At 37.2% G+C, this 24,499-nt stretch overlaps 2 protein-coding genes across 10 annotated transcripts; one reads left to right on the top strand and one right to left on the bottom strand.

The window, feature by feature from the left end:
• Window positions 1-321: 321 nt before the first annotated feature.
• On the bottom strand, window positions 322-24,499 carry LOC130812534 (uncharacterized). 3 transcript variants are annotated; one of them, XR_009042067.1, is made up of 12 exons: window positions 24,153-24,499; window positions 23,498-23,573; window positions 22,825-22,910; window positions 19,930-20,023; window positions 19,761-19,837; window positions 19,410-19,537; window positions 16,838-16,909; window positions 15,691-15,761; window positions 14,877-14,952; window positions 14,431-14,574; window positions 14,231-14,349; window positions 322-460 (listed from the first exon to the last, which is right to left on the bottom strand). XR_009042067.1 is itself a non-coding variant. In XM_057678044.1 (11 exons), the coding sequence occupies exons 1-11, from the start codon at window positions 24,402-24,404 to the stop codon at window positions 14,307-14,309; spliced, it is 1,119 nt and encodes a 372-aa protein (XP_057534027.1). In that variant the 5' UTR covers window positions 24,405-24,499; the 3' UTR covers window positions 14,080-14,306. The 3 variants fall into 3 exon arrangements, 2 of the variants coding, with proteins under 2 accessions (XP_057534027.1, XP_057534038.1); XM_057678044.1 differs by lacking the exon at window positions 322-460 and having other exon boundaries at window positions 14,080-14,349; XM_057678055.1 differs by lacking the exons at window positions 322-460; window positions 19,410-19,537 and having other exon boundaries at window positions 14,080-14,349; window positions 16,845-16,909; window positions 24,153-24,483.
• LOC130812495 (formamidopyrimidine-DNA glycosylase) lies at window positions 411-14,063 on the top strand. Of its 7 annotated transcripts, XM_057678030.1 has the most exons (11): window positions 411-639; window positions 1,265-1,316; window positions 3,511-3,568; window positions 3,947-4,015; window positions 4,086-4,211; window positions 10,540-10,590; window positions 10,971-11,048; window positions 11,167-11,266; window positions 11,319-11,408; window positions 12,092-12,126; window positions 12,214-14,063. In XM_057678030.1, the coding sequence occupies exons 1-11, from the start codon at window positions 411-413 to the stop codon at window positions 12,763-12,765; spliced, it is 1,440 nt and encodes a 479-aa protein (XP_057534013.1). In that variant the 3' UTR covers window positions 12,766-14,063. The 7 variants fall into 7 exon arrangements, with proteins under 7 accessions (XP_057534013.1, XP_057533973.1, XP_057533966.1 ...); XM_057677990.1 differs by lacking the exon at window positions 11,319-11,408; XM_057677983.1 differs by lacking the exon at window positions 11,167-11,266 and having other exon boundaries at window positions 11,306-11,408; window positions 12,214-14,016.

Below are 24,499 nucleotides of genomic sequence, written 5' to 3'. Positions count from 1 at the left end.
CATATTTTTAAATAATAAATAACTAAATTTCGTGAAAAAATAATTAGACTAAAAACATACTTGCCCAAATACCTAAATAATTACACAAATTTTAAAAGAGATAATTTTATAGTGATATTATCTCTATTAAGCTGAACAATATACATTAAATCTATTAAAATAATCAATTATAATTTTAAAGTAATCAATTAGAAAAATAAACTTTATATCGTATAACTCTCTATTAATAAATAAACTATTTATAATCTCGTATAAAACGAACTAACGTAGTTATTTTATTTCAGGTAAAAAACATTATATGGATAGACGGTAATAACATACAAGTATATCTGTTACTTGTCTCGGGACAACAGTTGAGTAGACCTAAAACGAAAGAAAAGCGCGCGAAACGCCCCCATTCCTCCTTCGCCATGCCAGAACTTCCGGAGGTAGAGGCAGCTAGATCCGCCATTGCTGAACACTGTATCGGTAAGAAGATTGTCAAAGCAATTATAGCAGATGATACCAAGGTCATCGTTGGTGTCACTCGTTCCGATTTTGAAGCTTCTATTCTCAATAAAACCATCGTTGCTGCTCATCGCAAGGGCAAAAACATGTGGCTTCAGCTTAATTCCCCTCCTTTTCCTTCCTTCCAATTCGGTACTCTTTTAAAACCCTAGATTCTTTTTAATTTCCCCTCCTTTGGTGCTAATTTAGGGTTTAAGTAAATATTGGGAGAATTTGTATGGACTAATTTAATTTACGATTTATAAGTAATAAGATGCGCTACATTTGTTTGGTTTCTGAATTTCGGTGTCAGTATCCTTGTGCTTTTTACTTGATTGATTATTTGAGTTAGTGGAATATGGAAATGTGAATGTAGAGATAGTTGGCAATTACGTTGCTTTTGATTGCGGATTTGTGATAGGGTACATTGCATGATTTTTGTCTTCTGTGGGAATAATTTGTCTTGTTAGGTTTTTAGGTTGAAAATCAAGAAAGCGGATGAATTCTCATAATCTAGATACACTACATTCCACCTCAACACAATAAAACGGTCTTACAAATTCAAAAACAATCAATTTTATTTTTGGGTTTACTATAGAATAGTTTGGTTAACATATTTAGCCTGTTAGGAATTGGGATGTAGGGACTAATGAGTAACTGTCACAATAGATGGTACTTAAGGAACAATGATATGCTTTATGTGTGATAAGGTATTCTTACCTTTATATTTCTTCAGAACAACATCTTTATAAATTCAATGCCTAATTTGTTGTTATAGGGATGGCAGGTGCTGTGTACATCAAAGGTGTAGCAGTTACTAAATATAAAAGGTTTGTTAACATTTTGATTTGAGTAATTGTTGCTGTGCATTGTTTTTCTCATTGCTGATCAATTGTCATTGTGATTGTAATCATCTTGGGTTGTAGTGTGTGCTTGGTTTTTAATGGTTTGTGAGAGTAGCACTGGATCATCAAGGTGAAATTGTGTGCTAAACAATGATAATTGAGTATTCTCTGGAGGTTCAGACCAACTTCATAGTGTTTGACTTTGACTTTGACTTTGACTAAAACTTTATAGTAGGAGTTTGGTACTTTGTGGAGATAAAGTTATCTTATAGATGTCAGTTGGGCAATTTTTTTAGTTTGGAGGTAGGTTAGGCAATCCCTACCTACCATCAAGGGAAAGAGAATTAGAATGAAATTATGTCACAAGGGTGAAAGATTAAGCCCTCACCCAAAGGCTAATCAAACTTTTGTGAGTTGACCAAATTTAATAAGTTCTTTACCAATATGTTTGGATTGAAGGAAATAGAGGGAAAGGACGGGAGAGAAATAGGAGATTACATTTCCTTTATTTGGAAACCAATAAGGGAAGGGATGAAATGGAGAGAAGGGAATTGGAAGGAGGAACTCCTTCACATATTAACCATAATAAATCCTTTTAACATTGGAAAGATTTGAAAGGAAAACACACCAATCTTCTCTCTTTTCCCTTTTCCTTCATTTCCTTCCCTTCCCCTCCCCTTCCTTTCCTTCTAAAATTTTTATCCAAATAGAGCGTAAGTGATTTATCCCGTCTCTTTAAAGAACGAAAAATCATTTAGCCACTTTTAGCCACTTTTAGCCACTTACATTAGCCTATTGTAATTTTTTTATATAGTCTTCTTATATTTGGTATCATTTATATGATTTGCAAGAAAAGCCTGTAAATCTGTTTGAATTGATTGCTGATTTTCTTTTGGTATGTGCTACAGTGTGTTGTTCCTAGGGTTTTATTCTTGTTGTCGAAGAAAGCAGATAACTACCTTATGGGACAATGGACAATATCCAGATCTGCGAGATTCTTTGACTTGTTATTTGCGAAATTTAAGGATCTTTCTAACTATGGATTGAACCAAAACACAAACTCCCAAACTCCGCCCGTGAGTGTTTGTCGCGTATAGCGGGTAAAGGAGGAGTGTGAGTAGTAGGTTAGTAATAATTAATTCAGTAAAGCTTAGTCACAACCTGATCATGAACCAAAAATCAATTGAAATTGATGTTTTGGTTCATGTAGTCGACCTTAGTATTTTGGGATTAAGACTCTGACATTACTGAATGTGGCATATGAAGCTTTAACCTTGGTTTGAATAGCTTGAAATTTTTTCTCTTTTGGTGCTAAATATTCGTTGATTTCAATTATATGTAGCCATGTGGGCGTTTATAAGTATGCAAGTACACCAAATGATTCTTCTAGGAAGTTTAGGAAAATGGGCATTACTTTATAAGATACCTTTATAAGCTAATGATAGACACTCTCTTGTAAAAGTCATTCAAAACTGAAAGTCTTAGATTTACATTGTTACAAGATACCTTTTGTTCCATTTCCATCAAAGAAATTTATGGAACTGATTAAGTGAATCTTCACTGAAGATTGATGTACAACACCCCCTCTCCCAGTCCTTTACCCTGCACTGTATTAGAGCCTTTTTGGAGTTGTTTGGTAATGTCAATGTAGATGCTATGTTACAGTGACACATTTTATTAGCTTAAGATGTTTGTTAATAGCCTTTTCGTAAAACTATTTTCATCACATCTTATTAGCTTAAGATGTTTGTTAATAGCCTTTCCGCAAAACTATTTTTCATTTATCTCTACAACTCTTGCATTTTTTGTCAGTTGATGTTCTTATTTGGCCCATATTCCACTCAGGAAGCAAGCTGTTGTACTACATTGTAACTTAAAATTTTGGTTGGCCTTTTTAGGTCTTGTTTTTTGACCTGATATTTGAGTTTCTTGTGAAAACTTATGTTGAAATCTGACATTCTATGCTTCTATAGTACTTCAACTGTTATTTTAGCCTTGTAATTTGACAGACATATTTTGCTTTATTGCTTGGTTGTTTTCTGGATGTCTCCTTTCTGCATCATCTCTATTCAGATGATGAGGTCCTCTTTATGAATGCTCTGTTTTTGCCATTGCTTATTATTTAAAGCTTAGTATGGAAAAAAGGGAATCCATATGTTTTGTATTCTATTGTCCGCAGATCTGCTGTTAAGGATACTGATGAATGGCCCTCAAAATATTCCATGTTCTTCATTGAAGTAAGAGTTCTTAAATTCTGCAAACATTTCTTATTTTGTTCATGTTCAGCCCTAAGCAGGTTAGGTAAGTTGACAGTTATTTTTTAATTGGTTATGATTCAAAGGCTGAACTTGTTTATGGGTGGCAACAACTTGTTTTTAGTGTTGGAAGTTTCCTGAACTATCTAATTGCTTCGATTTCAAAACCTTAACTTGGTTGCGGGCATGAAGTCTCAACTTGACTTTAGAACTGTTAGATGGTACCTTCATCTACGCTGAAAGAAGAGGTTTCTCTTTGTTGGACTCATATATGTGCTCTTTGACTTTTTTTTTATCTGTTTGATATCACTAGGCGTGTGTGGCTGATCTTCAATCGATATATATATATTTTTTTTGCAGTTAGATGATGGTCTGGAGCTTTCGTTCACAGACAAGAGGCGATTTGCCACTGTGCGGTTGCTGGATAATGTATACACTGATTCCCAATTCGACTATTTCCGCATTAAGTGCACTCTCTAATTATGGCTTTGTGGTACAGCCTGCTTCTGTTCCACCAATATCTGCACTTGGTCCTGATGCTTTGTTGGAATCCATGACAGAAGGGGAGTTTTTTAATTCCTTAAGCAAAAAGAAGACTGCTATTAAGGCTGTACTGCTTGACCAGGTCAGAATCTTATGTAAAGTTAATGCAAATCTACAATCAAGAGTGTAACGAACCATTTTCCGTTGATTGCTAGGCTTATGTAAAGAATCAACTATATCAGAGTATAATGAAATCAGTAATGAACTTTCCAGAAACAATCCACACAAAATTGATTGAGTATATTGCTGTGAAAATCAGAGCAACAAAAGCATACCCCACTTCGAGAGGAGGCTCTCTCCAAAACAAACTTAATAACCAACTTTCTGATGCCCATTATAATCCATGCCTCAAGTATTTAAGCAAACAGAAATAACAAACTAATGACATCACTCACAAAAATAATGACATCATAAAATATTCAAAATATTAATTAACTAATTCTTAGCTGTCCTTTTCCTTGAGTATGTGAAAACGATCGGTGGTTTATTGGGCCGACCCTGTTGAGTCCTTGCATCACCTCCGCCACAAAGAGCCACCTTGTCCTCAAGGTGAAAATCAGGAAAGCGAGCATCCAGAGAAGCATAATCCTCCCAAGTGGCCTCAAAATCTGGCAGCCCTAACCATTTAACCAGCACCTCCGCAGTTGCAACTCCCCCATTAGATTCATTACGAACCCCCAATACCTCCTCTGGTTCAGCCACCAAGATCATATCCTCCGTAAGTTGAGTAGGAACAGTAGGGTTCACCTGAGCAGAACCAATGGCTTTCTTGAGCTGTGAAATGTGAAAAACCGGGTGTATCTTGGCTTCTGGAGGTAAGGCTAACTTATATGCCACCTTCCCCACTCTCTCCAATACTTCAAAGGGTCCAAAGTAACGAGCAGCCAGCTTTTCATGTAGCCTGGTAACCACCGATTTCTGGCGGTAAGGTTGTAATTTCAGGAACACACGATCCCCCACTGCAAATTCCATATCCCTTCTTTTAGCATCAGCCTGTTTTTTCATGATTTGCTGAGCCAGAAGTAAATGAGCCTTCAAATCATCGAGTATGGCATCCCGTTCCTGCAGCTGTTCTTCAAGAGATGAATTGGCAGTACTACCCTTCTCAAAACGGATCAATGCAGGAGGATCTCGCCCATATAGAGCTTTGAAAGGGGTACAAGATATTGAGTTGTGATGGGAAGTGTTATACCAGTATTCTGCCCAATCCAGCCATTTACTCCAACTCTTAGGCTTATCTCCAACTAAGCACCTTAGATATGTTTCAACTCCCTTATTCACCACTTCGCTCTGACCATCCGTTTGTGGGTGGTACGCTGTACTTCTTTTCAAGTGAGTGCCTTGAAGGCGAAATAACCCCTGCCAAAAGTAACTCATGAAGATTTTATCGCGATCAGAGACAATAGTGGAAGGAAAACCATGTAATCTGACAACCTCATGAATAAACACTGCTGCTACTCCTTGAGCCGTAAACAGATGCTTGAGAGGAATGAAATGAGCATATTTAGATAGGCGATCCACTACCACTAATATCGTATCGTAACCATGTGATTTCGGCAGCTTCTCAATGAAATCCATCGATAGGTCTTCCCAAACCTGAGATGGGATGGGTAGAGGTTGTAGTAATCCTGCCGGGCTGAGGGTTGAGTGTTTGTTGCGCTGGCAAATAATGCAAGAGGATATATACTTAGAGACACAACGCCGCATTCCCGGCCAATACCATTCTCTAGCCAAACGTTGATAAGTTTTAAAATCCCCTGAATGACCACCAATGGCAGAGTCATGATATTCCGCCAATAATTTAGTGACCAATTGCGAATTACCAGGGATAACCAACCTCCCTTTGTATTTAAGATTTCCATGCTCAATATGATAGCCTTTAGGCACCGTTTCCCCTTGTTGAATAGCACGAACCAATTCCTGAATAAATGGGTCCGTGTGCAGTTCCTGTTGAAATTCTTCCCATTTGATCCCACCAGCTGAGATGAGAGCGTTGCAATCGAACTCGGGTTGTTCCTTACGTGACAAAGCATCGGCCACCTTGTTATGAGCCCCCGGTTTATACTGAATTTCAAATTCATACCCCAAGAGTTTACTCATCCATCTTTGATACTCCGTTCCCACTTCTTTCTGAGCCATGAGAAACCTGAGACTTTGTTGATCTGTGCGAATAATGAACTTCCTTCCCAAAAGATACTGGCGCCATTTCATTACTGACAGAACGATTGCCATCAACTCCTTCTCATATATTGATTTTTGCCGCGCTCGTTGCCCTAAGACTTTGCTGAAGAAGGCTAGGGGATGATCTAATTGCATAAGCACCGCTCCTAGCCCAAATCCAGATGCGTCTGCTTCAATGACAAACAACTGATCAAAATCTGGTATGGCCAATACTGGCACCTGGGTCATAGCGCACTTCAAGGCTATAAAGGCTTGGGTGGTCTCCTCACTCCACTTGAATTGATCTTTCTTGAGTTGGGCAGTGAGGGGTGCTGCTATGGATGCATAACCCTTCACAAATTTACGATAATAGCCCGTTAAACCCAAGAATCCTCGGAGTTCCCTAATGTTTGCAGGAATAGGCCATGAGGTTACTGCTGATACTTTTGATTGATCCACCGCCACTCCCGCTTGTGAAATAACATGTCCCAGGTACGCCACCTCCTTCTTCCCTATTTCACATTTCTTCCAATTGGCGAACAATTGATGACTAGAAAGTAACTCTAATACTTGTTGTAAATGCAGTATATGGGCATCCCAAGACTTGCTGTAAATCAAGATGTCATCGAAAAAGACCAAAACAAACTTCCTCAAGCACGGTCGGAATACCTCATTCATGACTGCCTGGAATGTGGCAGGAGCGTTAGTCAATCCAAAAGGCATCACCAAGAATTCATAGTGACCCTCGTGTGTACGGAAAGCTGTTTTGTGAATATCTTCGCATCTCATTCGTATCTGATGATATCCCGATTTTAGGTCTAGTTTACTGAACACCTCAGCCCCACTCAACTCATCCAATAACTCATCTATGACCGGAATCGGAAACTTGTTTGGGACAGTCGCCTTGTTGAGTGCCCGATAATCCACACAAAAACGCCACGACCCATCCTTCTTCTTCACCAACAAGACCGGACTGGAAAAAGGGCTCCTGGAGGGTTGAATTATACCAGCTGTCAACATATCTGCAATTAAAGACTCTATCTCATTTTTCTGTCCTTGAGGATATCTATAAGGTCTCCTGCTAATAGGATCGGTACCCTCTTTGAGTACTATGGCATGATCGTGAGTTCTCTTAGGAGGTAAACCCGAAGGCATGTTGAATACGTGTTTAAACTCCTGCAACACCATACGTAGTACTGAGGGGATTTGCCCCATATCCAACTCATCATTCTTCTGTTGGTCACTTGACAACTGGTTGAATTCCACTAAGTACCCTCCCCCCTTTTTCTGTAAGGTTCGTATCATGGCTTTCAATGAAATTTTTGTTCTCCCCAGTGAAGGATCCCCCTTAAGTGTTATATGTTCACTCCCCAGCTGAAACTTTAAGGTTTGGGTTTTCCAATTAGTCATTATGGTTCCCAATTTCTCGAGCCATTGAATCCCTAAAATAACATCAGAATTTCCCAAGGGAAGAGGGAAGAAATCCTCCATAATAGTCATACCTGGAAGCTGCAGACTCACCCCTTTGCACAGCACAGTACCCCTTACTGACTCCCCTGTTCCCAACCACACACCAAAGGATTTTGTTGGGGAAAGTGGAACCCCCAATGTTTCAATAACTTCCCTTGAAATGAAATTGTGCGTAGCCCCCGGATCGATCATCACTACTACTTCCTTGCCTAGTATAAGACCCAGCATTTTCAAAGTTCGAGGGCTCGTGAAACCCATCACTGAGTTAAAAGATATTTCGGGTTGTATTTCTTCCACTAACTCCGTATGCGCCAACTCCTCGGTTTGCATCTCTGTATTTAACTCTAACTCCTCTCCGTGTTCATCATCCTGCGAAATCAACACACTAAGTTCTTTTCGTCGACATCTATGGCCAACCATCCATTTATCGTCGCATCTAAAGCATAAACCCTTCTCTCTCTTCTGTTGGACCTCCCGTTCCGTCAATCTCCTTATTTCTCCAGGTTTGTGGTGTATATTTGTGGAGGTGTAAGTTTTAATTTGGGGTGTAATTTGGTTCTGGGTGGAAATGGGGACACTCGTGGAGTAAGAGGATGAGGGAAAAGTGTTTAGGGTTTTTGGGTTGTATTTTGAAAAAGGGGAAGTTTGGTATTGGGCTGAATGTTTGCGGGAAGGCCCAATTCGTAATTTCTCTTCTATTTTTGCCGCCAATTCCATTGCATGGTCCAATGTAATTGGGCCTAATAATCTGATTTCGGCCCGTATCTCCTCCTTGAGGCCATTAATAAACTGACCCATTGCAATTTCTTCGGGAACCCCTTCCAAAGGAGCCAAGAGTTCAATGAACCTTCTTCGATATTCGTTCACTTCCCCTACCTGACGATTACTCAACCATTGTTCATGGAGAGTGCCGGTGGAGGTAGATCGGAACTTCCTCAGGATTAACCCCTTCATTTCGCCCCAAGTGGTCATAGGATGACGCTTGTGCTCCCATTGATACCAAAATAGCGCGTCACCCTCCAGCGCCACCACCGCCGCCTCCAGCCTGTCCTCCTTTGAGAGCCGATAAAACTTAAAGAAGCGTTCAGCACGGAGGATCCATCCATCTGGGTTCTCTCCATTAAAGGCGGGCATGTCCAGCCTCTTAAACCGCCAGTTAGCACCGTTGCCTTGGTTCCCTCCCAATCCACCTTCATCAAGAATACGATTAGGAATGGGCGTACCTCTTGTTTGTGCCCTAGCATCCGATTCCCCTGACTCTCCTTCGACACGTGAACAAAGGGCTCCCAACGTGTCACGCACCTCTCGCTGGAAGCGCTCCTGGTCATCGCGATTGTGCGCTACTCGCCCATCTAACTGTAGTGAAAAAGCCGCCAGTTCTCGCCGGAGATGTTCAGAAAGCTGTTGCTGTTGTTCAGCTCGAGAAGTGGCTAGGGCATTTGCAATCTCCTCAGCCACGATTGCACGCATTTCCGTCATCCCCTGCTCCAGTTGTTCGATTCTCTGAGTTACCGTTGATGGCGCCATCGACCTGTCCCTCGATCGACGATGCTCTGATACCAGGTTTGTAAAGAATCAACTATATCAGAGTATAATGAAATCAGTAATGAACTTTCCAGAAACAATCCACACAAAATTGATTGAGTATATTGCTGTGAAAATCAGAGCAACAAAAGCATACCCCACTTCGAGAGGAGGCTCTCTCCAAAACAAACTTAATAACCAACTTTCTGATGCCCATTATAATCCATGCCTCAAGTATTTAAGCAAACAGAAATAACAAACTAATGACATCACTCACAAAAATAATGACATCATAAAATATTCAAAATATTAATTAACTAATTCTTAGCTGTCCTTTTCCTTGAGTATGTGAAAACGATCGGTGGTTTATTGGGCCGACCCTGTTGAGTCCTTGCAGCTTATTTGTTTCTGACATCCTAACTTGGAAAAATAATTCTAGTATTTTATGGTTGGGCCTTTTTTTTTTCCTGCAATCTCTAAGCAAGCTATTTCGATCACACTCTATGTGCTTTAAAAATCTCCTCCTTATGCGATCTAGTTTTTGACCTGATCTTGAGCTGAAATTGAAATGCCTTGTGTAGTCCTAACATGTTTTTTTTTTATCACGTACTACACTCATAAATGTCCAAAGATTCTTACTTGAAAAACAGGGACGGTAGGAGTTTCATTCTAATGGGTTCAATTGACCCCACTTGGATTTAAAATTAATTCAATAAAAATAAAATTTTCCACAATATGTTAAAAAAATATAGTTCAAAAATTTAAAAGTTGAACCAAAATATCTTAAAATATTCTAATACAAAACGTTATTGAGGACAATTATTGGAAAGAAAAACATAATATATAGACGTTTGCTAGGTTTTTGTTATGTAATTTAATCGGACTATTTTATTTTTTAGTAAGTTAAAAAACGTATTGATTTTTTTAAATATTTCCTATTTTGATTTATATACAAGGTTGACATTAAAATTGACTTTGACATTGAACATTTGGACCCCGCTCAATATGATACCTACATCTGCCACTTTCGAAAAATACCCTTTTGACTTTTTTCAAGGCTACTATCGTTCTATCTGCCTCCCCTTGCTTTGTCATTGAGGCTAACTTCTTGATCTATGGCCATTTCTGTTGTACACTGTACTCAGGCATAGTTTTTGTTATTTGTTATCAATTCATGGTGCCATCCTTCAAAATTTGATGTCTGTCAATTGCTGTAACTTCTTTTCTTTCCATTAATTCCAATTTTTCTTTTTTAGAGTTTTATTTCTGGTATTGGGAATTGGATCGCAGATGAAGTGCTGTATCAAGTAAGTTCACAACTAGAAATTTATACTTAGTGCATTAAATCTTGCTTATATTTAAGTTCTTGTAAGGCCAACCAAGTTCAATTCACAATTAAAAGCAAGTGTAGATTCGGGCAAGTGAGTTTGGATAATGACCAATAACATTAGATTAGGAGTTTTCTGGTTAAAAACTACTGTAAGTTAAGAACAAAACCCGAGTATGTAATCATCTTTGAGATTTGTCGATATTTTTGGGGTTCTCTCTATAAACACGGAAATTTTTGTTATCAATTTACCCTTGCAGTAGTTTCTTTTTAAGTGAACTTTTATGCGTTTTGTTAGACATAAAGCTGCTTCAGTTATCTTATCCAAGGGAACTTATGATTTTACTTAATTTTTCACAGGCAAGGATTCATCCTTCACAAAGTGCCTCTTCCCTTTCAAAAGATGAGAGTTCCAGACTGCTGAAATCCATAAAGGAGGTGGGTCGTCCTTATACTTGGCTTCTTTCTAAGAAAATAGAAAGTGCTTTAGTATGAAATTTCCATCTTAAAGGAAGTTTAATCAAATTATGAGTATATTTAGACCCAACATTTGTAGGTTATACATCTTGCGGTTGAAGTTGATGCTGATGCTCAACAATTCCCTTTTGATTGGTTGTTTCATTTTCGTTGGGGTAAAAAACCTGGAAAAGTTGATGGTAAGATTTCTAATAAACCATCATTTTCCATTTGACTAGGTACTTGAAAAAGCTGTTGAGGTTGGGGCTGATAGTAGTCAGTATCCAACTAGTTGGATTTTTCACTCACGGGAAAAGAAGCCCGGAAAGGCTTTTGTTGAGGGTTTGGCTTCTGACTCAGAATTATTTCCCTTGATTTTACTTAAGTCAATTTTTTGAAGATGATTGCATCTTTGCATTCTGCATGGTAGATCATTTTGAATTTGCCGACTTTGTCAAATGTTTGTGGTTATTGTGAAGTTTGCATCTCTTGAGGCTAAAACCTTTTTCATTCATGGGTCATATGACATCCAATTATCTTATAGGTTATCTAGTACTCTAGTTGTTTGATAACAGATTTTATGTGGATGTTAAACTGCCCTCATAGCCTTACAGGAGATGGCTGCTTGATCTGTATGAAGACGCTCAAATTCAGCCTTGATTGTGATGTCTTGGTAGTTGGATTAGTTGGTAACTGATATTGTGACTAGTGGCCACGGAATTATGTTGATCAAACGTTTCAGTTCAACTCTTTATTTTCTGAAAACTAGGACGTTATTTTGGTTCAAATCTTGTTATGTAATTATGTAATTATGTCCATATCCAACCTGAAATGCTCACATAATCAAATTTGGAAACTTGTTGGTACTTTGCAAGTCATGCACTCATGCTTTTATTTACCTCTCCTGTGATTCTGCCGATAGTTTCACCTTACGAATTCATATTTGTTCATTGGATATGGAAGTTCGCTTTTTCTGGCAAAAAACTTGAAATTAAATTTCAACTGTATTTTTTCACATTGTTCAGGAAAGAAGATCGACTTTGTCACTGTAGGGGGAAGGGTAGGTCGTCCTTCTTTTTTGATTGAGAAAAATCCTTTGCACTATGTAGTGCAGTAATTAATTAACTGCAGTTTCCTTCTTTGTCAGACAACAGCATATGTACCGGAACTCCAGAAGCTTAATGGAGTGCAAGCCACAAAAGCGCCTGCTAAACCACGGAAACAAGCTTCTAAAAAGAACAATAATGATGATCACAATGATAACGTTGATGAAAATGCCCATAATGGTCATGGAGATGGGGATGACGTGGAAGAGGCAATAGAGAATGCGAAAGCTAAGCAATCGAAGAATAGAAAAGGTGAAAAGCAGCCTCCTAAAAGGATGAAATCCACTAAAAAAGATGAAGATAAAAACGATGATGAAGAAGAAGATGGTGAATGTGAAAAGAAGGCAACCCAAACTCGAAATCGCAGGGCTACCGCCAAAAGGAAATCACAAGAAACTGAAGAAAGTAAAGCTGATAATAACAGCAACACATCCAGGAGCAGGGGAAAGAAGGTTAAAACTATGTCAAAGTCTAACAAAAATAATGTTTCTGATGCTAGTGATGATGATGGTAACGAGAGCAAGGATCAGAAGAAACAAATGAAAGGTGACACCAAAAAGCCCCAGAGGCAGACCAAAACAAAATCAAAATAGGGTAGGCTTTCGGGTAGCACAAGTGGCTTGTGTACATTCTTGCTACCTGGACAGGTAAAGCCAAGCTTCTACAAGCATCAATTTTGGAAGCCGGTCATTCAATATGTATTTAGCAGAACAGTAAGTAACTTAACGTCAAGTAAGTTCATTTTGCAGTGTCGGTTGTTGGGCAGTAACTTAACGTCAAGTTAGTTCATTTTGCAGTGTTGGTTGTTGGGCTTAATGATCCCTTAGTAAACTCCGATGCTCTCTTGTATCTTCTAGCTTCTAGGCTATTGATGAGATGTATTCTGTCGTATTACGAACATCATGATTTGGCCTATCCTTTTTCCTAATATAACGACTTTGATTGGTCGATCAACTGTAGCAAATAGCTTTTGCAGAGAGCACAGCACTCAGCAGCTGGTGATTCTTTCAGAGAAGTGGGAATACAGTATGATTCATGAATTGATGAATATGACTAGGCCTATGCCTATCCTTTGTTTGTTGCATGATATGAACGTGCTTGTTTTTTTTGAGTGGACTTTGAAGGTAATGGAAACCAGTTGATTATAGCAATGTGATTAGAATAAGATGGCCACTTTAAACTGCCTGGCTAATGATTGCTTGCACTTTAATATTTGAAGTAAAACATGAATCTCGTGGTTGCACTTTTTACTTTAATAGATAATAGATAGGAATGGATCAACTTGAATCTTTTCTATTAAAGGAATTCATTGGAAACTATCATGAAAAGTTTGTCTCTATTGAACATCTTTTTTTGGTACTTTTCTTACGTTGGACAACAAATGACAATGTTTATCATACAATTTAATGACTTTCAAAGTTAAAATGGCATTCAATTATATTTTGAAAATAATTATAGAACTCTTAAACTTGGGATTCTAGGTTCATTAGTAGTATTATTCTTGAATTTATGTTGGCTATATACCACTCTGGCTTCACCTTTTCAATGGAATGGTTGAAGTTTGGTTGGGTTATTTTGTTAATATAACAAGAAACCTATCTATAGAAAGAAACTTAGCAAAAATCTTTGGGACTTCTTGAATTAAAAAATATAAAAAATCGAGTCTTATTTTAGTTGAAAGTAAATACCACCTTTTCAAATAAGCTCGATCTCACTTATTCACCTCTTCCATCGGCTTAGCCAGTAAAATAAAAAAGGCATATTGAAAAGGACAAAGGTTAATTTGATGTGTGAATAGTTTTGAGTTTTAATCTATGGATTATACTGGTCGAGTTAGTTTAGATCCCTATTTAAGAGAGCAAAGGTGGCTCAAGTCTCTTGATTCTTGGACAACAGATTACAGTAAATGGCCAGAAACTTAAGATCTCTTATATAAACAAAATTGAATATACATGAATTTATGAGGTTTTAGGAAAAATAAGTTCAAAAAGGGCTATTCAAGTTTAATCATGACTAGCGGAGGCCAATAAGTTTTTACATGGGTTAGCAAGTTCTTACCGTTGGGCTATTACATATGCACTTTGTGACTATCCTTCGACCACTCTCGTAATTAGCTTCTAGATTTTGAAACTGATCATAAGAAGAAGAATCTCAAAGCCTCGATTACTTTCTCAGGCCTGTTCACATAATATCAATCAACTTCTGACAAAGACGGTCTTGGAGAGCAAGTCTCTATTTGAACAAGGGAATATACTTACCAGTCTTCTTGTGGCATATGACCTGCTCCTTCTATTAGTTTAAGCTTAATGACTGAAGGATTACTCTTTTGAAATTCTTCTGCAACTGATTGCGGAAGATATTTGTCCGATATACCCCATGCTACCAGTGTAGGTTTATCCCAGCTGCAATATTGATAATGACTATCATTAATCACACTGTAATATCGAATTATGATTTTCTGTTACTCATGCACAATTTGTTAACCCTTCGTTACAATTTCCAATACATGTATGAGATTGAGGTGCTATTTAAGTTCCTGTGCTTAATTTGCAGACCAATAGCCACTTCCAGCATTTGTTTACAACAAGATAAATGTTAAGTTTGATGCCATTTAGGAAACATGAAACTTTACTTTCCTGATGCATATTAGAGTTGATAAAAATATAGCCATGTGACAGGTCAAGCTTTAGAGTTGTAATGGTACCTTCCTGAGGCAAATCCTGCAGCTATTTGAGTTGCTACCTCTTTGAAGTTCATTCGTCTGGCGGCTTCGAGCAAGGCTACAACACATCAAAATCACTCCTTCAGCAAGACGGTTGCACATATTTTTTATATTTAAGAAAAGATGCATTTTTTATATTTAAGATAAGATACACAGCTATGATTGCGTTCTGCCAAGGGTCAATAGAAAACAACTTCTTTGTTATTACAAGGTTGTTGCATACATCTAACCCACCCAGACCCTGTACACGTCGGAGTTGGAACAGTGGGAGCCACTTAATTACATTGGGTACTAGGATGGTGTTGCATTGTATGTAGCTGTGATTCTCAAATACGTGTTTGAAAAATATTCTCATAAATGTACAAAATCCAGATTACTCATTGTGAAAGGCAAGGATAAATACTTTTAACTGCCATTTTCTGTCTGCTAAATTAAAAGGGAGTCTACATAAACAAGTTCATTTTGTCAGTTATTGCCCCAAACTGACCATCGGAAGACGGCTAATAGTCAATCTCAGTGAAAAGCTTATCAACTGAATGGGCAGCTTGCCTGTAAAGGATGTCGAGACTTCAAGCTCCAAGTCTAGTTATCTGGGCCACAGACAGAATTAACCAGAACACTTCAGTCTCAAGTTTTAGGAGAGTCATGGAAGTCTACTTCCCCTCGAAACTGTTGGAGACTAACCCACTACATTTTTGGGCTAACCTCATAAGTCATATCCAACATTTTTATAAATTGTACTAATCAAAAAAAAGTTATAAATTGTGACAAACAAGAAAGGAAATAGAAGACAAACCAAATCCTGGACCACTGCTTTCCAGATATGGTAACCGGTATACATCAGCTTTCTCCAGCTTCAGAACATAACTGTCATAAAAATAGAGTCGAAAAAAGTTTCAAGCTTAAACAAGAAGCTCTTATTAAAGAAATTGGGACCCTTCAGAATTTTGAAATATTTTCTACATGAGGCATGTTTACAGGTTAGCTAATAAAGTTGCAGATCAACTTTCAATTTAAAAAACAGTATGCTATACATACAGAAGCCAGTTTCTGCGTAACTCTTATAGATTATGTGTCCCTTTACATTAAGCACAAACTGTTTCAGATTCACCATGACATATCAAAAAGTAAAAGCATGAACTTCCCAGCTAAATCAATAAATTAAAGTACAAGTATCATAAGGATGTTCCAGTACCAAAATATCGGCCTCTGCCTTCTGTTCAGCTATTCACCCCTCTAAACTTATGCATCAGCATGGTTGTTTTAGTGATATTCAATTTCTCACTTGTAATCCAATTGGTATCAGACTTGTACATTACACAGGGAATTCTTTTATCTCAACCATAAGAATGGAAATTTCCATGACTCCAACAGCAGTATATCATTATTCAGCTATTTCATTAGTTCTCAAAGTCACAAACAAAAAATCAGGAAAAAAAAAATTATGTTAAAAACTGTTTTTTGACTTTTTTTTCCTACTAGGAAGTTATTGCTAGCTGATGTACCTTAGATGTATTTGTTCATGTCCTTGGGGAATGGATTACTAAGCTTACAATTTCAAGAAAACTATTGAAAGGGATGAAAAGGTGTTCCTGAAATAATGTGGATGGCACTGAGTTCAAAGTTGCATGAAGAGAAGCCTCCTTGTGTAGTTGCAAATTGAAACATGCATATACCATCTAGAAATATCATGTCTAGAGAGATGAAAAAAACATGCTCGGTGATTTTTTTGCTTCCCATCAGAAATTCTTAAGATTAATCTAAAGGACAACTAGGTCAATAGTAATTAACACATTCCACGCAATGGGCAAGCAGAAAGTGATCCAAGTCGCAATTCATCAACTATCTTCTCAACAAAAGAAAAAAAAGACATGCATGGTAATAATGGGATATAGGCATATAGAGATAAGAAATGTTCATGAAGAGTTGAATTGTGCACGTACGGGCTACCTCCTTCTATGAACCGCTCGGCCATAATAGCATTCTGGCTTGTGAATTCGCCAAATAGAGGAATCCTGTAGATAAAAGCCATTTAATTTACTCAGAAATTTGATTCAACAAGAAAGAAAAACAAATGACAAATGTAGATCTACAGTTTCACCAATTGAAATTATTTTATACAAAAAACTTTCATGGATCTTTCAATCAGATAAAAGTCTCCTAATGCTAATGAGTGAAAAAGAGATCAGATTGCATCATTATTTGTGCAGGTTTATCAGTTTTCAAGCAGCACCTGTCCAAGGGCTCTGGACAATACCAACATGAACTACAATTTCTTTACGCATCTACAACAGTTCATTGAAATTAGGCTAGGCAGAGTAAAGTTTTCAATTATGTAGCTAGAGATTAGAACTTTCTAGAACCTAAAAATACCAGGCACTACCCACTCCATCCCACTGGATAGTGTTAAAGTGCACATATATACAGTGGCCAGAGCAAATGCAAGTCCTGAGAAATGGTAGGTCCTTTACTGCCTACTGTACTTTATTTTGTCAGAGCTACACACTTCAAAGTTCAATCTTCAAAGACAGGTCAGTTTCCAATGTGACTTAATAATTACTATACAAGCTTAATGGAGTTTAGTCATCCAAATGACATCATATTGACTCGATTCAAAGATGCTTTGACTGGATGATTATCATTTCTACCCTAGAAACTTCGTTTTATGTCATATTATGATGCCTTCTTTAAGAACTTTCAGGCCCTCAACAGCTCAACTACCGTAGTGCATATGCCTACCAACCTAAGGGTTATATCATGTGCTGATGAATGAAGATAAATTTGAAGTGGCAAAGTCATCTTGCTAACATTATGTAATTCAGGTAGTTAAGCATCCTCGAAACAGCATCAAGGCCTAGCATTTGGAGCCATTTTCAAGTTTGGCTAAGGCTAAGGCGAAGGTTAAGGCATGAGGCCATGACAAGGACACACAAGACCGCTAACAGCACAGAGCCAGACGGTAGGATCACTAACAGACTCAATGAGAAATCCACCAACAAGGGCAGAATTAGGGCCAATTCAAAAGCAAAAAGAGACAAGGCATCAATTTACTTGGGGAATTAACAATGTGGTAGGCAAAAATAAGGGCAAACACCCTCTCAAGTCTCACCAATCAAGAGCTGAAGTTAAAGTACAACTACCTCAAATAGCCAGGTTTGGACTTTCGAGTCTTCCAAGAGATCTTAAAGGAACATCAGTATAAGAAATTGCAGGGAGGAATTCCTAATTCATTTTTAATAAGTGTGCATCCAGCTTTGAGTATCAACCTTAATTGGAAATGTTAACTGTATATGATCTGACATAAACCTTTTAAGAGATTGTAGCTCATTATATAGCACTTACAAATTAATCAGTGGAATTTCTCTTGAGTGTCTAACTCAGATAGTCTCAGAAAAGCTATGGCCAAGTCATGAACAGAGGAAAACTTCAAGATACTGAGAAGAATCTTTTAAAAAAATTTGAAAGACTCACAAAGAAATTCTAAGTGTGGTCCACATGGCAAGCTAGATGGCCTAGATCACACAGATATCAAACTTAAAATTGCTCCAATAAAGCCCATCTTGAGATCTAATTTCATGTCTTAGACTTTCACTGTTAAACTTGATGAAACCGGAAAAGATTTTATTAAAGTTTATAATCTCCAAAACCAATGATCACAACCCACAACATTCCTTGTCAACAACACATTTATAAGCTGTGGCCAACTTTTTCACCACACCAGTGATAAAGCTAGGAAACTATCAAGCTGAGGTTTCTTGGTCCTAACCATCCTAAAGACATTCAGGATACAAATTCATTGAAATAATGACTTGCAAAATTTTCCAAAAGAGCCCATATAAAAGAAACTTCCCGTGTGACCCTTCTAAGAGCAAGTAACAAAGCTTGACGAAAAATGTAGGGAAGTCAAATTGGGTTGTACAGCATCCAGGCTCAAAGATATCATACCAATACCTGTTGAGTATTGACCTCTGCCAACACTAAGATTCATGCTCAGAAAACGTTAATAGACCTTACAAGACAATCAAGACTAGCGTTTTGTCAGTAATTTGTAATCACTTCCAAGGCCAAGAAGTCCTTTTAAATTCACTCAAGCACTTACGGCGAATTTCAAAAATTTGCAAAAGAACTGGAAACTAAGCTTCCTTAGGTACTAAGAATCTTCTCCATAATTTTAAGGTCTCAATTATTCTCGGACCTCTAATAACCTCATAATATTTTTATTAGGTATTACTACTTGCTAAGTGCTTAAGAAACTTGTGGAGAAGTTCAAAAAAACCCAATGTGGTTTTAAATAAATTCTTATGTCTACACTTTTCAGACCTCAATCAAAAGCCAAACATCTTCACACAATTTTCCTTTTTTTTTTTGAAGAAACACACACCACCCTGAAAAAAGTTTCTGAACAAAAGATTAAAGGAATGCAAGCCTCACATATCTCAAATGCAAGAATTTAAGTTAAGAACTATTGATTCATACATGAACATAATGACACATATAGTAGTTATAGAGCTAAACCTCAGCTGCTGAAACAGTCCAGGGACTGGAGATGAGGCTGTTAGTGGACTATTCAGTATTGCGAGTTTAGATATCCTGCTGGGATTTTTCAATGCCCAAGTCAATCCGTAGGAACCTACTAAGAAACCCTACAAGAATACAAAATTTATAAAGCATATATAGATAAGGTGACAACTTGCTGATCTAGTATCTTTTCATCACTCAAGACTTATTATGCTATAATAAAACACCCAAAATGGGAAAAATGCTGTTGAACTGACAAACTACAAAAAAGTTAGTTGTATGGTTCAAAGATGGCTCACAAACAACAGTTGAATCAGGGACATTATAAATAGCACATGTCATTCACACCTGTACGACCAAAAGGAAAGGGGATTTCACTCCCACAACTTCAAGTAATTTATCCAACTCATCATGGAACTCCTTTTCTGTCAAGTAGGTTTTAAGTGTCAGAAACTTATCCATACATGGACAATTCGATTTTAACTCAGAAAGAGAGAGAGATGAATAAAGCATAAACCTGTATAGTCAAAGCCATATTTTGGATATGGCTTATCACTGAATCCAAAGCCTATCCAGTCAGGTGCCACGCAGTGAAATCCAGCATCAGCCATCTACCACGGACAACCGTATTGTCAGATACAGATCAAAGTTTATTAAGATAGAACACTTTAATAAAGCTAATTCATTTGCTTCTAAATTTCCAATAGATTATTTCTGGACTATATAGGAAAGAAAGATTCAAGGAAAAACTACACTAAGATAGTTAGCATAAACAAAGAAAATAAAAAATTTAAGTTCTTCAAGAATGTAGAATAAATACTCGCATCGGACAAGGAAACAGAAGAATTTGCAGGGCAGTAAAACCACAGTATCTCAAAAAAAAAATACAAGTCTTCACAACAATGCTAAAAGTTGCAAATGAAACATAGGCAAATGAAGCAACAAGGTGATAATCGTACTAGCATACGCTGATAAAAGGTTGGTTGATATTGAGCTAATAAAGTGTAAAACATAATACACAATTTTCTTAATGAAGATTCAAAGGGAATGCTCCTAATTGTCGGTCAAAACATTGAGATATAACCAATAAAGGAAAGCTACTACATCATTGGCATCATAACATTAATTAGTAAGACAAAACAACCCTTCAACAACAGCCACTCACTTATTTGGGTCTGGGATGATAATAAATGTCTTCTTTGGCCTTATTCTTGAGACCCCCTCACGTACTCTTTAGCTGTTTATATAGTAGACAAATCATTGCTTCTTCAAAGCAATTCTTGCATTGGCATTATACGGATTATTAACGATGGGATGTGGCGTTGGAGTGGCAAAAAGAAAGGAGTGTGAGCTAGAAGGTATATTTTACTTTTCTTACAGCTGCTTCCTACTTTATTTGGAAGTTCTGCAAGTCTTTTTGTGGGGAAAATATGGTTGCAGAAGAGAATATCGAGATGGAGGTGCTGAAAAGACTAAAACTTCTTTTAAGCTCTAAAGCTATTGTTGAGACCATAATGCAAAAATAAGGCCGCGTCACATCGATTGTGTTGTAAAGTTTTAAAATAAACGAACCAATATTTACTGCATTGTAAAGGTGTAAAAAAACCACGTTTTGAGCCATTCATAGGAACATCTCATGTTTTCGGCCGAAGTTTAACGTTACGATGACCACATCATCATGTCATTTCCGCAATCGCGATTATTATCGCATTTTTATTACGGCTGAGAGAGTCTAAGTTTAGAGTAGCGTATTGTTGAGTAGTTTTTCTCATTTCATTTGTTTCTTTTGTCCAATTCTAAAGTTGGATTTTCCTAGTTTATCTTTGTACTTCAAACAATTTTGGATTGTTGCCTTTCCCTCATTATTGTAGTTTTTCTGTTACCAAGTATTGAGCTAAACGGGTAAAAAAATGTTTACCTTTGAGCCAAAGAGGAAGACAACCAATTTTGTCAAAGAAACAAGAAAGGCGTCTTTCATTGCCAAAAAACCAACATGTTTCCCATATATCAGTTATCAACAAGGGCGGAGCAAAAATCCATATTAATTTTTTAGGCATGGTCACTTTACATTTTCTAAAATTTTGAGGCTTAAAACAAGTATCAAACTTAAGTAAATGTAAAATAAACTGATATACACTAATATATGAGGCCCCCTAATGTAGGGGGCAGTATGATCGGACACCTTACACATGCCCAAAACCACCCAGAACAACCTTTGGTTACAAAGAGTTTCTTTGGTTACAAGTGCATTCATTCGATCATTTCCATTAAAGACTCCTTCAGGGACTCAAACCTTAAATCAAAAATCTATTACTTGCAACTTCAAAACATATGAATACCCCTTCCTCCTACAGAAATGACTGTTTTGAGTTTTCACAAGTTTGAGAAAGATAAGTCGACTGGAAAATTTTTATGTTATAATTTATATTCACAATGGGCTCTATTTTCTATCTTTTTTGTTTCACAAAAATTTTATGGTGTTCAGTGAATCATTAGGGAACTGGAATGTTGCTTGGTGTTGAGTGAATCATAGCAACCACTGTTCTAGTTCAAAGTAAATTACTTCCTCCATTTTATATTAGTAGCATTAGCAACCAAAGGGAATACACACATATTAAGAAAGAGAGAGAGAGGGTATTGGGGCATGGGGGAAAAGAGAGAAGAAAATGAGAGAATGTAGATTGAGCAACATATCTATAATAGTAATGTCGCAAGTAATATGACAATTCCTAAAATGGGAACTGTTGCAACTACTTGCACACATAGTAAGAATGAGAGTTCGAATAAGACAAAGGTGACCCATAACTTTTAAGGGACTTGTAGAATATTGATGTTATTTTGGGGCATCCCAAGTAGGAAAGATATATAGTGTTTGTACCAAAAGATGGTTTGACTGACTAGTCAGGTGTTTTCTCTATACATCAATAACAACATTTCGTGACCCCAATGCTATTAAATGGCTCCCAACTGTAGGGGTTTTGGGGGATCAAATATATGCTTAGTGTGGACAGAATTAAATGATGCCCCGTAGTTTAGAATATCAGTTTCAAGTTCTCAATTTCGGATCATTGACCTCGCACCTTTTCTTTTCTTTATTTAGATAGTAGAAACATGTACATCCTCCTCCTGTTCGTTTTGGTAGCAATGTTTGACCAATAAAGTTTTCATATCATAGTGTCATTCATTGCAACTAAAAAAATTGGAGGAGTATTTAAATCGTGTAAATTCACAAGAAACGCGGCTATAAACATTGAAACTGCCAGATTAGGAAAGATAAAGTTCACACAATTAGTCGGAACTCTGCACCATATTGTACACAAAAAACAGCAACCATGTCCGTGGACGCCCTAAATATGATTTAATCAGGCATCCAGGGTGATAAACAATCCAGTAAATTGTAGTAGGTACAAACCTGTGACATAACAACTCGATAACTATAAGATTGTGTTGGAGCCCCATGAAGGAAAACAATGCTTCCACGTATACTATCACGTGAACCTGCAGCAAAAGATACATCAGACAATTAAGTAGTAACACACCCTCACATCCAAACTTAACTTAATTTATGACAAAAGACTCTAATTAGGACTTCAACTTAAGTTCAGTTTCGTACTTCATTTTTTATGTGTTAAATAGTTGATCAATACTCATAACTCATACGTGCATCAGTGCTTCAATTCAGTTCAATTCATTTTTCCACTCATAAGTCATAGGAGTATAAATTATTATTTAAGTTCAGTTTAGTTCAATTTAGCACTGATAAGTGTTAAGTTCGAGCAGTTCAATAGAAGTTCTGCACTAATAAGTTCACTTCAGTTCAGTTAGACCTAGAGAACGATCCCTTAACGTGACACCCTCGCGAAAGAATAATTCTCCTTTGCCCTTTTCTGCATTAACATTTTAGTGCCATTGTGCCATACATATTATTGCAAGACTATTTAAGCTCACAGCAATGGCTTTATGTAAAAGGTGCAAGTCCAAAACACTTGAGATGTCAGAAATTTTCCAAGGATTTAATAAAAATAATGGTCAGAAAGATCACAATTTCAACAAATAAAAATAAATGGAGGGAGTGTTAGTGTTACCTGTTTCTCTAACAAACCATATTAAGTCACCGGATTTTTTAAACCGCCCATATTCCTTTCCCTTGTCCTCTATCCTCTAAAACAAATCACATAAACACATAAATACACTTAAAATTACTACTATAAGCCTTCATTTTTCAATTACACACAAAAAATTGGTAGGAGTATCAAATACTATTAACAAAGTGACATTTCACTACTAGTAGAGTATCAAATACAACATTCTATCAATACCAAAATTAACCCAAGGTCACCAAGTAAAATAAAGTCGAATGTACACAACCTTATTCTAAAAGCAATCATCTATGCTACTAAGGAAAACACTTTAACAATTGGCCTTCAATTTTGATAATTATGTCTCATGATGATCAAAGCCAAACTACTAATGAATATTATATTATCTAAACATGGGAATCTAGGCCCGGGCATGCTACACCATGGACCGGGTCTTTTGTTCAAAAACCCTAATAATTTTGAATCTTGTGAACATATACTTCTAAGTTAGAACATGTATCCTGAGTCTCACTGATTCTAAAATACATCAATCAATATCAAAATTTAACCAAATATAATCAATCAAACTCGATATTCAACAACAAAAATGAAACTACAAATAACAATCAATCAAATCACAAAGATGATTGAAAATACTGACAGATATCATCTGGCCGACATTGCCATCCTCAGCGGGGCTTTCAGGGAGTTGAATGGCGCTTTTGCTGGAAGGATTGTCAGTGACGAAACCAAATGGATTAAACGACGGCGTCTTACTGTCCTCATTGTCGCCACTTTTGGCGAAGATTCTAACAGGAGCGGTCCTTCTTGCTGAGCTCCAATGGCGGATGCTATTAGCAGCGGCAGTGGAAGAGAATGGGGGAGAGAGAAGAGACCAAGTAAAGGCAGCCATTAGAGTAGATGAAAGAGATGGCGGGAGATGAATTAACTGTTTTGAGAATTCTTAACGACCACTTGTTTTTTAAAGGCTCGTTTTAATGTGATTCT

This window comes from Amaranthus tricolor, chromosome 1 (assembly GCF_026212465.1).
Source record: "Amaranthus tricolor cultivar Red isolate AtriRed21 chromosome 1, ASM2621246v1, whole genome shotgun sequence".
Classification (NCBI taxonomy): domain Eukaryota; kingdom Viridiplantae; phylum Streptophyta; class Magnoliopsida; order Caryophyllales; family Amaranthaceae; genus Amaranthus; species Amaranthus tricolor.
This window is presented reverse-complemented; position numbering and strand designations above follow the sequence as displayed.

Bases quoted from the DNA above. Each gene is read 5' to 3' on its own strand.
- LOC130812495 (XM_057678030.1), top strand. From the start codon at position 411: ATGCCAGAACTTCCGGAGGTAGAGGCAGCTAGATCCGCCATTGCTGAA. The intron at 11,049-11,166 runs GTGGGTCGTCCT...CAACATTTGTAG, and splicing joins TGCTGAAATCCATAAAGGAG to GTTATACATCTTGCGGTTGA. The intron at 11,409-12,091 runs GTTTGGCTTCTG...CACATTGTTCAG, and splicing joins CGGAAAGGCTTTTGTTGAGG to GAAAGAAGATCGACTTTGTC.
- LOC130812534 (XM_057678044.1), bottom strand. From the start codon at position 24,404: ATGGCTGCCTTTACTTGGTCTCTTCTCTCTCCCCCATTCTCTTCCACT. The intron at 14,575-14,876 runs GTACCATTACAA...TCAATATTGCAG, and splicing joins GCAGGATTTGCCTCAGGAAG to CTGGGATAAACCTACACTGG. The intron at 14,350-14,430 runs GTAAGTATATTC...TTATGTGAACAG, and splicing joins CATATGCCACAAGAAGACTG to GCCTGAGAAAGTAATCGAGG.